The 14,183-nt window shown below is 44.7% G+C and overlaps 1 protein-coding gene across 1 annotated transcript in view; it reads right to left on the minus strand.

Annotated features, from left to right (window-relative positions):
- The window catches only part of Osbpl1a (oxysterol binding protein like 1A), a 194,093-nt gene that overhangs the window by 161,981 nt on the left and 17,929 nt on the right, over positions 1 to 14,183 (minus strand). Inside the window, exon 5 of the mRNA XM_051163746.1 lies at positions 1,017 to 1,128. Within this exon, the coding sequence (XP_051019703.1) occupies positions 1,017 to 1,128 (112 nt within the window). The remainder of the gene's footprint in view (positions 1 to 1,016; positions 1,129 to 14,183) is intronic.

A 14,183-nucleotide genomic window follows, 5' to 3' on the forward strand; every position in this document is an offset into this window, starting at 1 on the left:
TATGATTATTTCTAGTTCAATCCATTTATCCACAAATTTCGGGAATTCCTTGTTTTTAATAGCTGAGTAGTATTCCATAGTGTAAATGTACCACATGGGAGCAGGTTAGTTTTAAACTATAGTGGAGAAATGTCTCCACACTATCAAAGGCTCATACATCTTCTTAAATGCAATTTAACCTTTGGTGTCCATAACAATGAAGCCAACCCACCAGAAATGAGTGTTAGTGTTGCACTACAGTGAGGGCGTGTGGAAGAGAAGCCGGACAGAAGGCTCCTGTGCTAAGGAAGGAGGCATAAGGAGCACAGCGTGGCAGCTTCTCTGCCCTTCTTCTCCATGCTCTCATTAGCACACTGCAGCAGTGTATCCTAGGCCACACCTCCTCGTGGCTATATTTTCTATTCCTCATTTGGTTGTGCACTGAGAACATATTTTTAACTTGCTATGTTCTTCTATAAGTGAAGATTTTAATAGTCATAAAGTAAATGCTACAGCATGGATGTGAAATGTTCCCCAGTCCCAGGCATCGGAACATTTGGTCCCCAGCTGGTGGCTGTGTTTTGGGAGGTCATGGAACCTTTGGGAGGTGGGACTTAGCAGAGTACAGTGGGTAACTGAGGTGGGCCTGAGCTAGCTTCACAGCCCTGCCCCATGTCTGGCCCTCTCTTGGCTTCCTGGCCTTCCAAAGTGAAGAAGAGTCCCACTCACATGCTCCCACCACCATGGAGCCACCTGCCATGCCTTCCTGCTGTGACGGATTCCACCCCCTCCACACTGTGAACCACACTACATCCTTCCTTCTTCGGCTGCTCGGGTCAGCCATTCTGCCCCAGGAACAAGTAGCTAACAGAGCGAGCAAACACTGCATCTAAACAACGGCTTTGTGATGACATCAGCAACACAGATAGCTTTGTTATTATCTGTATGGGTACCACAGAGCTGTGTTTACTCATCTGGCCTTAGCAATAGTAAAACAAAACACTGGTTATGTTAAGATCCGTATTTACCATATTTACCTTCAAGCATGTTTCTGATGTCTCTGTCATGGGTGGCTTCTTTTGCTGTCTGTCCGCTCCCATTTACAACCGTAGTATCAGCATTGTATTCTAAAAGAAGCATTACCAGCTCCTAAATAAACAGGGAAATTGTTTCAGTTGTTAAGTCGCCACTTTATGGTATGACAGTCCTTCTCCAAATTACTGATTGCTATAATTTCTAAAATAGAAAAGATTATATAAGAATCTTCGTACCAAATCAATTATGTCTGTAACAATTCTGGTAATAACTTATAATAGCTCAAACAATTCCCAACCTGCAACCATTTCTGTAGTTGGCTTGTACAAGTAAATTACTTGAGGGCTAAAGAGATGGTGGCTCAGCACTTAGGAATACTCATTGCTTGTGTGGAAGACCCAGGCACACTTCCCAGCACCTGTATGATGGCTCACAACCTTTCCGTATCCCAGCTTCAGGGCATCCAACAGGCATGGACATGGAACACATACATGCATGCAGGCAAAACTTTCAACTACATAACAAAGATAAATAAAGCTTTTTAAAAAAACCTTCAAGTAAATTATCTAGTTATTTTATGAAAATAACTCAGGGTTACACTAAATATGTAAGAAAAAAAATCACAATTTAGAGAGAATTCAGTATATTCATTCATTTTTTTTAATAAGGCTTGATGAGAATAAGAATTTCTTAAACACATTTTCATAAACTAATTTTAACATTTTATAAATATTTTCTAAAGCAACACAGACCGATGGGACAAATCACACTGAAAGAAGTGTATACTCAAACAATTTCCTGAAGTCAATATTCAACAAAGAGAGTGGTACTGAGAGTGGTACTCAACATGGTTAACTCTTGCAACTTCAGTATGACTGGTAATAGACTGGCACCAGTGAAGCAGCCACACAGCCTAAGACAGTATACATGGAGGACCCAGACAACACAAGCACGGCGCGTGCCCTGGGATGCACAGGTCCCAGGGGGGGCAGCCACACTGCGCTCGGCTCCACAGCATGTGGTGCTCTAACTTCTAGACTGACACACACGGAGTGAGATGGTCTCAGGCTGTCCTACACTTGTCATCTTTCCTTTAGGCCATAAAGTCTCTCACATTATTTTTAAGTATTGATACAACAGAAACACTTAAATAATATCTAAAATACAATGAGTAAAAATGCATCTACTATCTTAGTTACTATAATTAACAATAACAAACATTTTAGCCTATGTCTTTCCAGTCAGCATTCATTCAAGTAAGCCTGAACCTTCTATGTAGCTCAGGCTGGCCTCGAACAGTCCTCTTGCCTGGCTTTTCTCCAGTAGAGAGGCCATAGGGGATACAAAGGGAAACAGCTAGGAAACCCACTAGTATTTTAGTAAAGCAAAAAATTTAAAGATACTTCCGTAGTTCATGTCATTTTAGACTTAACACTTCATAAAAATATTTCATGTGAGAAAGTGAAAAACCCAGAGAATGATAAAAAAAAAAAAAAAAATTACAGTAGTGGTGATACACACATTTAATCCCAACACTCGGGAGGCAAAGGCAGGCAGATTGCTGAGTTTAAGGCCAGCCTGGTTTATAGAGCAAGTTCCAGGTCAGCCAGGACAGAGAAACCATGTCTCAGAGGAAAAAAAAAAAAAAATTACAACTCGTGTAAGAGACTTGTACAAAGAACATAAAAAGGACTTTACAACTAACAATAAAAAGACAGTCCTAGTTGTGTATGCATTGGTTTACCTTGAGAGCCCAATGGATGCAGAAATATGAATGTAGATCTATTCCTAGTGTACAGTATGGGCTTAATAAAAAGGTCTCTGTGTTGTCATCACACACACAAAAAAAGACAGTCCAAATTTAAAATGCAAAGAGGAAGTTATAGCAACTTACTTACGCCTGTAAGCCCAACATTCAAGAGGCTAAGAAAACAGATCATGAGTTCAAGGCCAGCCTATGCAACATACTGATATCTTGTCTCAAAAACCAAAATAGGCAATTTTTAAAATAAATAAAATGCATGAAAAAGCATTTGAACAAACAGAACCCTGCCCCTAAACTTCCTGATTCACAGCCTCCAAGTCTACTGCATGATGAAGACAAGCTCTCCAAAGAAGCTAGTATCAGAATAGAGATGTGCTATTCAGAGTCAAAATTACACTCCAGGAGGTAACCTAAGTGGTGACTGCATGTACCCACTGACATTGATGAGACACCCAGAAAGACAAGTTGGGGACTATTTTAACATCTCAGTGGACAGCTCTCAGGACAGCCTATAAGCCCAACTGTGCTGCTCTCAGACCCAGTTCAAGGCCCCGCTGCCTTCTGAAGCTCTGCAGACACAAAACAACTCTCTATCATCTTCCTCATGCCTCAAGATCTCTTCCTCTAGTCTGGAGGTGCCCCTGGTGCTTGAAGACTGACTCCCCTTACATTTCCCTCATGGAGAATGCCTTTAATTCACTGCATTTGTTGTCTAAACCTTTCACTACCTCCCCAAATTCTTTTTAAAAGGCCCCACAGAGACACCATTCCTAGATAGCAAACACTGCAGGGAAAATGAGAACTCCCATGCAGGGCATGGGCCTTGGGTTCACGCCTGAACATTAGGGAGTGGGGAACAACAAACAGAAGGCTCTCACAAAACTGGAGCTGAGACCATGACACTCACTGGGACAACCCCAGCATAAATGTGAAAGTTTTTTAAGTTAGTAAAATGATTGAGGGCTGAAGTCTAGGTAAAGAGCAATGAGGATGTCCCTACTCCTGAGTGTGTATGGCACGAAGGGTCTCCACAGTGAAGTATTTTGAGCGCTAATGCAAATACTGTGCAGGATTCAATAAGGAGGACGGGGAGTCCCTTTTTGGATACATGAGGCTTCGGAGACCTCAAACAGCAAAGACGGCTTGCAGGAGAAAGTCTCTAAGGAAAGAAGCATCAAAGCAGCCAGAGGAGCAGCAGGAGGAGCAGCAGGAGCAACAGGAGGAGCAGCAGGAGGAGCAGGAGGAGCAGGAAGAGCAGGAGGAGGAGCAGGAACAGCAGGAGGAGGAGCAGGAGGAGCAGAAGGAACAGCAGGAGGAGAAACAGGAGGAGGAGGAGGAGCAGCAGGAGCAACAGGAGGAGCAGGAAGAGCAGGAGGAACAGAAGGAGGAGCAGGAAGAGCAGAAGGAGGAGCAGGAGGAACAGGAGGAGCAGGAGGAGAAGCAGAAGGACAGAAGGAGGAGCAGGAGAGCAGGAGGAGGAATAGGAAAAGGAGCAGCAGGAGGAGCAGGAGGAGGAGCAAGAGGAACAGGAGGAGCAGGAAGAGGAGCAGCAGGAGGAGCAGGAGGAGGAGCAGGAGGAGGAGCAAGAGGAAGAGGGGGCAGGAGCAGCAGGAGGAGCAGCAGGAGGGAGGCTGTGGCGACGCCTCCCAGAAGTGGTCAGCTGGCAGACCGGAGAGCATAAAAACAGAAACCTTGAGAGCTAGCCAGCCACCAGTAACCTCTCAGAGAAACCAGCTAAACGACAGACCTGAGAACAGACTGGAAAGGGTGTCAACTTGAGAGCAGTATTTTTTATACCCAGAGCTGAGACAAACTCCTGCTCAAAGCAGGCTCGGGGACCATGCTACATAAAATAGAACTTAGCTGCCTCTTAACTGGCAACCCCCTGCTCCATCTACTTACTTTCCTCATCCCTCCATATTTAGTATCTGCTTCCCCTCACTGACAGAAGGAATGTGGTCCATTTTTCTCCCCACACCTGAATACTAGCCACATTTTGAACATTTATTCATAAATAAATAAATAAAATGTCACACTTTGAGCAAGCCGTCTAATAAGTCAAAGACTAAAGTCTATATTTGTTTTGTTCTCCTTTTTAAGTGAATGCCCCACTCACGGTGGGACTACACAGCAAAGGCTACAGAAAAGCTAACACAGTCACTATGTCGTGTCCCCACCTGACCTAAGGCACTCCGCATCCACTGTCAGTGACTCCTCCCTGAGCCACAATGCTGCTGTTGCCATCATCATACAACTCATTTCAAGGGAGAAAGAGGAAAACACCCACATTATTTTCTGAGCAATTTACTAAGGAGTAACTCACGCAGCATAAATTTTACCCTGTGAAAGGCCACAACTCTTGGCTTTTAGTGTGCTCACAGAACTGTGCTGTAACGTACACTACCGAATATTAGAACATTTCATCACCCTCAACACTTCACCACCATATCCACAGATAACCACTCCAGCTATTCTGATCCTTTCTCCCTGTCCCCTAGCAACCACTCCTCTGCATTCAGTCTCTATGGACATGCTTCCTGAGCATGTCAGTGAGGGAATCACACACACACGGTGCCTGGCCGTATGCCACGGGTTCTTTCAGGCACGGTTGTTCGGCTTGGGCAGGCAGGCACCAACACTTCATACCTCTGTCGCTGAATGACTTCTCCAGCGCCTGCCAGGAAAACACACCTTGCTTATCTGTTAGAAACTGATGAAGATTTAGGCTTCTGGGGTTTTTGTCTGTTATGAATGATGCTGCTGAAAATATTACCATGCTGATTTTTAAAACTTTATTATTAAGTACATTGTAACTTTTTAAAAAAAATCACACACATAAATTAATCTGTCAAAGACTATATAACTCAATGAATTTCTATACAATTAGAATAGGCATTTGGAAACTGTAGAGCTTTACACTGGATTTTATAATTTCACTATGTAATGTATTTAAATCCACTACCACTAGAAGAACAATCAGCTTTATATCAACTTCTGCAACTCATGTCCATGACCTGCAGCCACTGATTCAAACATTCACAAAACTCTGTGAGGTATGAACTAGTATCAGCTCTGTTTAGATGTGGTACCTGAGCGAGACGTTAATAAATGTGTTACATCTTTGTGAGAAAACAGCTTAAACAGCTACAAAAGTGTAGCCTTGTGCACTATGCAAACTCAGCCAAGTTCATTCTACAGTGACAATCAATAGTCAAGTTCTACTCATGTTAGACTGGACACATGGTTGATTCACTTCTGTAATTGGGTCATGAGAGCCACACAACCGACTTTCGTCAAGGGAGACTGTGCTGTGTGGACAGACCCTATTAAGCTCGTCCTCTGAGAGTGGCTGGAAAGCCAGGCATGGTATGAGCCCAGCACTCATGAGGGTGAGGCAGGACTGCCATGATTCCAAGGCCATCCTGAGCTATGGATAAGCTCCAAGCCAGCCTAGGAGATGGTGTGAGACTCAGAAAAGGCTGGAGGAAAGAGCTGGGTACTTCCTGGAAAAGACGTCTCCATGGAGCTAAGCCTGAGTGTGGCCTCTGTAAACAATTCCCAGCAAGCAGGGACCTCAGCCTTGTGACTTCAGTGAGTTGTGCCAACAGCCTATATGCACTTCCAAGTGGTTCCAAGCCCCAGAAGAGAGCAGTGCAGCTGGCATAGTGAGTGCAGCTGATATAGTGAGTGCAGCTGACATAGTGAGTGCAGCCTCAGGTCACCCTGAGCAGAGAACTATGCGGAGTTCTCCACTGAATCTTAATGATATCTATACAGCAGCAAAACTAATACAGACTTGGAGCCAGAAGGTAAGCAGAGTGAAGTCGTATGACAGTAACGGCAGGGGAAGATGCTCACACTGCTAGTAGCATTTTCAGGTAAGTATGTACTGCCTAAACTCGAAGGTCCACTTCCCAGCTACGCTTTAGCAAGTATGGTCACAGGACTGTTCTAGCCAAGGGGACAAGCACACATCCTGTGAGAACTTGTAGGAATCTCCTAAAAGAGACAGTGTTGTTCCAGCACTATTTTTGCTTCTTCTAGCAATGCTTCCCAGAATTTTTTGGCTCTCATACCACATGATACAGTCACAGCCAACTAAGAACAAGACAGGAAATTCCCAGATGCATGTGCTACCTGCCGTGGGCTTACCTAGCTAGACTTCCATGGTTAAACAGCACAGGAATTAACCTCAGATCACAAGTCTAGACTTGTCCACACCGCTGAAAGCTACAAGAGTGACCAAGGCCTTCCAGATTCCGACAGGTGATTCCCAAACTATCACTGAACCAAAATGGTAAAAGTTATGTTCAAATACGTGACATCTTAAAAAGCTGGTGTGCCAGGCAGCCTTGGCCTGGATGACTGTCCTCCAGACCACAGGCACCGGACCACAGGCCAGAGGTAGACAGGATTCTCAGGACAATGCAACTGCAGCTCCGTACTGACAACCGGAGAGCCAGAGGACAGAGAACTGGAGGGCTGGTTACAGAGGGGTCATTACACAGGACACGTGGCTACACAGAGAAGTGGTAGACAGAAACCTGAGGTACTTTCAAAGATTTTAATCTTCATTATGTAAGGATAAACAGAGCTCATGAAGGATGTTTAAGACAGTGTTAGGTCCAGAAAAAGAAATAATGAATTAGTAACAAAGAAAACACATATAGGACCCTATGAGCTAAATCTAGTATGGTCAGAATAATGTATTTAACTGAAGTCCAGTTGCAGATTAAGAGAATGAGAAATGCAAGAGGAGCCTGCTTGGGCAAGGATTATGGTGGTTATGGTGGGGAGAAGGAAGAGAAACAACCCATGCTAAAAAAAAGGGGGGGGAGGGGAAGTCATTTTTCCTTGTGGGTATAGATACTGGTAGATCTCAGTAACAACAATGGAGGACATGATGATGAAGAAGTGATGGAAGAGGAAGAGATGAGGAGGAGGAAGAGATGAGGAGGAGGAAGAGGAAGAAAGGAGGAGGAAGAGATGAGGAGGAGGAAGAGATGAGGAAGAGGAAGAGATGAGGAAGAAGAGGAAGAAAGGAGGAGGAAGAGATGAGGAAGAGGAAGAGATGAGGAGGAAGAAGAGGAGGAAGAGATGAGGAGGAGAAGGGAGAGGTGAGGAGGAGGAAGAGGAAGAGATGATGACGATGATGAGGAGGAAGAGATGAGGAGGAGGAGATGAGGAGGAGGAAGAGATGAGGAGGAGGAGAAGGAGGAGGCGGCAGAGAATTTGTTGAGGGGATCCAAAGGAAATGTGCAGGGGGCTGGTGAAGGATATGATTAAGAGATAGTGTGTGGAAAAAAAAAAAGAGATAGTGTGTGTATGTAAGAAATTGTAAAAGTAAGGAAATACACTTTAAAATGCTTATTTGGGGGGCTGGAGAGGTGGCTCAGCAGTTAAAAGCACCGCTGCTCTTGCAGAAGACCTGGGTTCACAGCACTCGCATGGTGGCTTGCAATCATCTGTAACTCCAGGGGACCTAACACCCTCTTCTTACCCCATAGGCACTGCATGTACATGGTGCAGACAGCAAAACATTCATACACATAAAGTAAAATCATAAAAAAAAAAAAAAAAAAAAAAAAAAAAAAAAAATGCTTATCTGCCAGAAACAAATAAATAGAAAATCTAACATTTAAGAAGAAAACACAAAGACTCAATAATATAAGTACTTGATTTATAAACAAGAAGGTTTAAAAAAACCGAGGGGCTGCACAAAGCATTTGCTCTCAAATATGAACCAAAAGAAACCACTGAAAGGGTCACCAGCTTTTTCATTATAAGGCTTCACAATATTAGATGGCATTATAACGTAATATGTATACATACAGCACACATAAGAAAGGATTAAGGGGGCTGGAGAGATGGCTCAGTGGTTAAGAGCACTGCCTGCTCTTCCAAAGGTCCTGAGTTCGATTCCCAGCAACCACATGGTGGCTCATAACCATCTGTAATGTGATCTGGCGCCCTCTTCTGGCTTGCAAGCAGAGCACTGTATACATAATAATGAATAAATAAATCTAAAAAAAAAAAAAAAGTATTCTTTAAAAAAAAAAAAAAAAAGAAAGGATTAAGGAATGCTCAATATTAACTGACTCATAATGCTTAAACAAATGCACGCTTAAAAATTAGAAAGCCTGTTTCCTAAGCTAATTGGGCCTTTCAGGGTCCTCCTGGGATTTAGAAAACTAGACCGTGTCACCTCACTACTGTAAGAAAAAAATAATGTATGATTTGTAACATTACACCCTCTGGGGAGTACAGGAAGTCAGGAGTGGCAGCTCACCTGTGGCAGGTGCAAGGCAGATGAGGCAGCTGCAGGCAAAAGGTGGACCTATGGGTATGAGTCAGTGGAAGGTATTGTGCAGGGTGTGTAAGGCGCACCAGCAAAAACAGTAAGATAAAGGATTCAGTGACAAATATGAACAAAGTAGTTATCTCTGCCGTGTGTCCCTTTACTTTTCCTTAACTCTCCATCCTCCCAGCCTTGACTCTCTGGCCACCAGGCTTGCTGCTTAGGTCAATTCTGACCACAAGTGTTTGGAACACTGCTTCCCACTGCAGTCAGTGAACCCACATGCAGCACTCTCTCACAAAGGCCCAACTGTTTACAGGTGACATCATTAGTGAGCTCCTCAGGGAGGCTTGTATACTTCATACCCACAATTCCCTCTGGTACAGGCCTCTGGGCTCCTGAGACATGATTACCTCATGTATTTTCTAGCCTTTCATACTTTATCCAATCTAGTGTGCTGAGCTATTGAAAAGCAGTCTTCTGTGGCAAGTGGACATCTTGCCATTTCATGCCGGGGGTCATCCTTTGTCCATACTGCTGGGAGCTATCTCATTATGGCTCAACTGCTATTGAAGAAAATCAACGAGCGATCATCAGAAGCTGGAGGTACAAGACACAACACCACCTAATCCAGTTTCTGGAGCTGAGTCAGCTTTGGACTATTTAATCAACTATTTACTCCAGGCTGTCCCCAAAATGACCACTTACTCAAGTAATTGTACTCTTAGGAAAGGCGAACCCTTGACCACAGCACAGACTGTTCACAGGGTCTGAGATGACAGTGTAAGACAGGAAGTGTCATCAGGATCCTTGCCGAAGGAAGAGAACTCTCACCCCAGCCTAGATGTGCTCACAGTGTGTGTCCTGGGTCCACAAACATAACCAGCTGGCATTTCCCCAGGCCCATATGAAAAATTGGTGCAGACAAACTGGTTGTCGGCATGATCATCACAGTGCCTGCGTGGTCGGTAGCCAAGTGGAAGGCCTTAAAACTGCCTTCTTCCAGCCATCAGCCGGGACAACCCAAAACTCCTGTCCTACATAAAAGAACGGCAGAGTTAGTACCATCTTTAAAAACCCAAGAGAAGGAAGGGGCAGGGGTTCATCAGTAGAGCGCTGTGCAGCACGGTCAAGGCCCTGGGCTTGATGACCAGCATTTGGTGTCTAACAATCTCCTCCAAGATGAAAACATCCCATCAAGCAGGAGGCTCTTTAAATAAGAAAAGTAAAGAACTCAAAATAGCTCCAGCTCGTCCCTGCAACTGACCGGATTCACTAGGACCCTCTGTGCCAGAGTACACAATAAAAGCTGAGAGTACCTGTCAGCTCTGCAAAGAGGACACGGAGGGCAGTGGGCTCCCTCGAAGGAGCACAGACCAGCCTAGCTGCCTGGAAGGGGTTTAGACCAGTCACTTGCAAAAGACACTGTGCTCAGGTCCCAGGTTTCAGAGCTGTCACCCATACTAGAGTGAGCTTTGGTGGTGCAGCTGTTTGGAGTCATTTCTGGTCCTCTAAATAATCCCTATAAAGTCCATCGGTTTGCCAAGCTGGACTTTGGTGGTATCCATACATTGGTCTGTGGTGGGTTCCTTACCTGGGGGGAGCAGACCTCTGCACTGTATCTCCCCAGGAAAAGTTTTATCACACAACAGTATTAGAGAAAAACAGACATCAGGCACTGGCAGAGCGGAGAGGTGGGGGTAATGAAAGGGGCGCACTGACGACACTCCCACCACTTTCCACTTAATCCACCCTCTGCTACCACCAGAGACACCAGATGGGAAGCAGAGGATGACAGGGACTTCCATGATTTCAAGCGAACAGAACAGTCTCAATGGCAGCTGCTCTGCCCCGTGCACTGTTCACCGGGGAAAGGGATACTTGGCACACGCTGCACAGCCACTGATATGGAAAGCCTGCTCTTTCCCAATCCAATCAGGAAAAAGATCAAGGGCAGCCTGTGTCCATGTAGACAGCAGTATACGCTTACAGCTCTGCCTCATCCCAGTGGGCATCTAAGAAGCCTCATACCATCTTCTCCATCAACTAGGGAAGTGGGGTAAATCTTAGGGAGGATTAAGGGGCCTTGCCATCTCAATTTTTCTAAGACCAGTGGCTGACTAATGCCAGGATATTTTCCCAAGAGCAAAGAGCAAGCTGACAAGATGGTATTTGCAGCCAAGCCTTTCTGCCAGGATTCACCCAGTAGACAGTGAGAACCACTTCTGCAAGTTATCCCTAGACTTGCTCATGTGTGCCAAGGGCTGAGGTACATGTGCCTCCCATGCACACACACCAACACACACACACACACACACACACACACACACACACACACATACACACACACGCACAGGGTCAAGAACCAGCAGGCAAAAAGAGTCACCATCACCTTAGAGGCAACTGAGCCTGACCATCTGAAACAAGGCTAACTACAAGCCCTGGAGGAGAATCAGCACAGACACAGGAAGCAGAAGCCCTGGGCTTTTGCTCTCTTGCTCTTGTCTCGTCTACTTGTTTGCCCAGTTGTGTTTTGAGGCAGAGACTTCCTATGCACTCCTAATCGGCCTGGGATTACTGATCCTGCCTTTGTTTCCTCAGGGAGAGAACTACAGGCATACATCACCACGCATGACCTTGTCTAGTGAGAGCGGACAGGCAAGGGCAGTGTAGGGCATGGTGACCAGGGCTGAGACCTAAGTCACTAGTGAAAGGTAAAGAATCCAGAATGGGCATCAGGCAGCAAGAAGCTGGTTCAGGTGTGCATCAAGAGTTACCATGCCCCACCAGCCTTCCCACAGAGGCTCCTCCTGGGAGAGGCACACAGGCATCCTGAGCTTGCTGCTCTCACACATGGTGGGTTGTGGGAGAAGTTCTGAGACCCCTGAAGGACTAAGATCTCTGACTGCAGGGTTGGGGAGCAGCCAGGATGCAGCCTTTACCTGCAGCAGCTATGGAGCATGACATGCAGAGCCACGCCTCCTGAGCACGTGTCCCCAGTACCTAGCAGTACAAAGCTGTAAGGCTCCCCACTGTGCCTGAGGCATCCCACGAGACTGAGCCACAGCATGACCTAGCCTCTGTCTAGCCCTGACACCTCCACTCTTGCACAACAGTGATCCCACAGCACAGACCTGCTTTGTACTGACCTGCACCTCAGCTTGCTTCCCAAAGAACAAACACAATGTGCCCATCTCTATTTAAGTGCAGCTGGTTACCAAAAAGTCAAACAAGTTAGTCAATTTTGGGTGGTGCATGACACATCTTAGGTACAGGGGAATCCTTACATAAACTTCAGCTCACTTACCACTCTATTAGGGTATATAACTCCTGAGGGGCTATATCTGGAAAGCATTTATTTTAAATTTATTTCCAATTCCACTAAATATTAAGACGAAATATTTACTATATTTATTATGTCACTATTTTAAACAATTTACAAAAGGTATAAAAATTCTAAAATTCTAAATGCCTTTGAAAAAGAAAGGAACAAATGCCAAATACAACACTTAAAAAAAAAAAAACTGTTATGTTTATTTCCAGTATGAAACACTAGGGGTCGCTAACATACCAAGAAAAGCCAACCATGTGCTCATTAAATTTGGGGAGCTGAATTTACATATTTTGGAGTAAGAAGATTTAAAGACTTTTACAGTTTTTTTTTTCTTCCTAAATTTCAACTCAATATTCTTTTTGTTTGTTTGTTTGTTTGTTTTTGTTTTGTTTTGTTTTGTTTTTTTGGTTTTTCAAGACAGGTTCTCTCTGTGTAGCCTTGGCTGTCCTGGACTCGCTTTGTAGACCAGGCTGGCCTCGAACTCACAGCGATCCGCCTGCCTCTGCCTCCTGAGTGCTGGGATTAAAGGCGTGCACCACCACCGCCTGGCTCAATATTCTATTTAAAATCACTTAATTTCAAGTTTGTAAGATACTTAAAATTATATTCATGATAAAAGATTTTAAACTTTTTGTCTAACTATATTTAATTACCACATATATAAACCTAATATTTGTACATGAATGATATAACCGTTTATTTCAGCTAAATATTCCCTGAACACATTTGGATTTTTAGACTAAGGCCCAATTTAGCATGATCACATAGTCAGAGTTGAAGAAAACAGTGGAAATGGCCAACTACATGAACAGCTGAGCACAGCCGATGGCCTGGCTGGATCTAGGTGATTAGGGATGGGCAGTGAGATCTGTGCTGCATTCACACAGGACGAAAGGAAGTTGCTAGTTCCTTGGGAGCCATATTGACAAGGCATCATAGGAGGGTAAGACACACAGCAGTGACCCCAACACAAGGTGCACGATGAGTGGAAATTCTGAACCGTGTCTGAGAGACCTGGAAAAGTAGAGCTTCTCACCAGCTTCAAAAAGTCAGGAACTTCGGGAGACTCACATCAGAAATAGGTCATATGAGGAGAAATGGAAACAGAATGTTCTGACCTTGATAGAAAGGGGTGAAAAGTTCGGGGCCATGAATGGAAATGCTAAGTAGTGTTCACACCTATGGCTCAGCAAGGATCACACCACGTGTGTTGTTGCTCATTGTCCTAAAAAGGGAGGTGTCTGTGTCAGCTTTAGTTAAGGGTCATACCTGGTTCACAAGTATCAACTTATGACCCAACAGGCAAGAAGAAGTTAATTCAAACCATCCTAATAAAAGCAGGTGCGTGTCTGGTGGTTGATACAAAACATCATTAGAAGGATGGAAACTGTGGAGCAAGGTGCCACACGCTTTAAGCGACAGAAGCCCATGAAGAGCTGTGTCCACAGGAAACACAGACTACGTTATGACATACTCACTAGGTCACTTGTTTTATAATAGAAAAAATTACGAAAATTTGGAATGAGGCGACTTCTGGCTGCTAGGATATTAAGAGCTCAAAGAATAGTTATTCTAGAAAGATGACCACAAAACTGGACAAAAGCACCTACACAAACCAGGTGTCCACTAGACTCAGAAGACCCAGAGAAGCAGACAGACTACCATGTCAGCTGGGAGCCCCGGATACCGCCAGGCTTCTAGCTGAGGCAGTTCCCCAGCCCCTACCAAGGAAGTTTGTCCGGAGCAGAGAGGCCAGTGACTGGTAGCTTTCT

The sequence above is a fragment of the Acomys russatus genome, chromosome 20 (assembly GCF_903995435.1).
Source record: "Acomys russatus chromosome 20, mAcoRus1.1, whole genome shotgun sequence".
Lineage (NCBI taxonomy): Eukaryota > Metazoa > Chordata > Mammalia > Rodentia > Muridae > Acomys > Acomys russatus.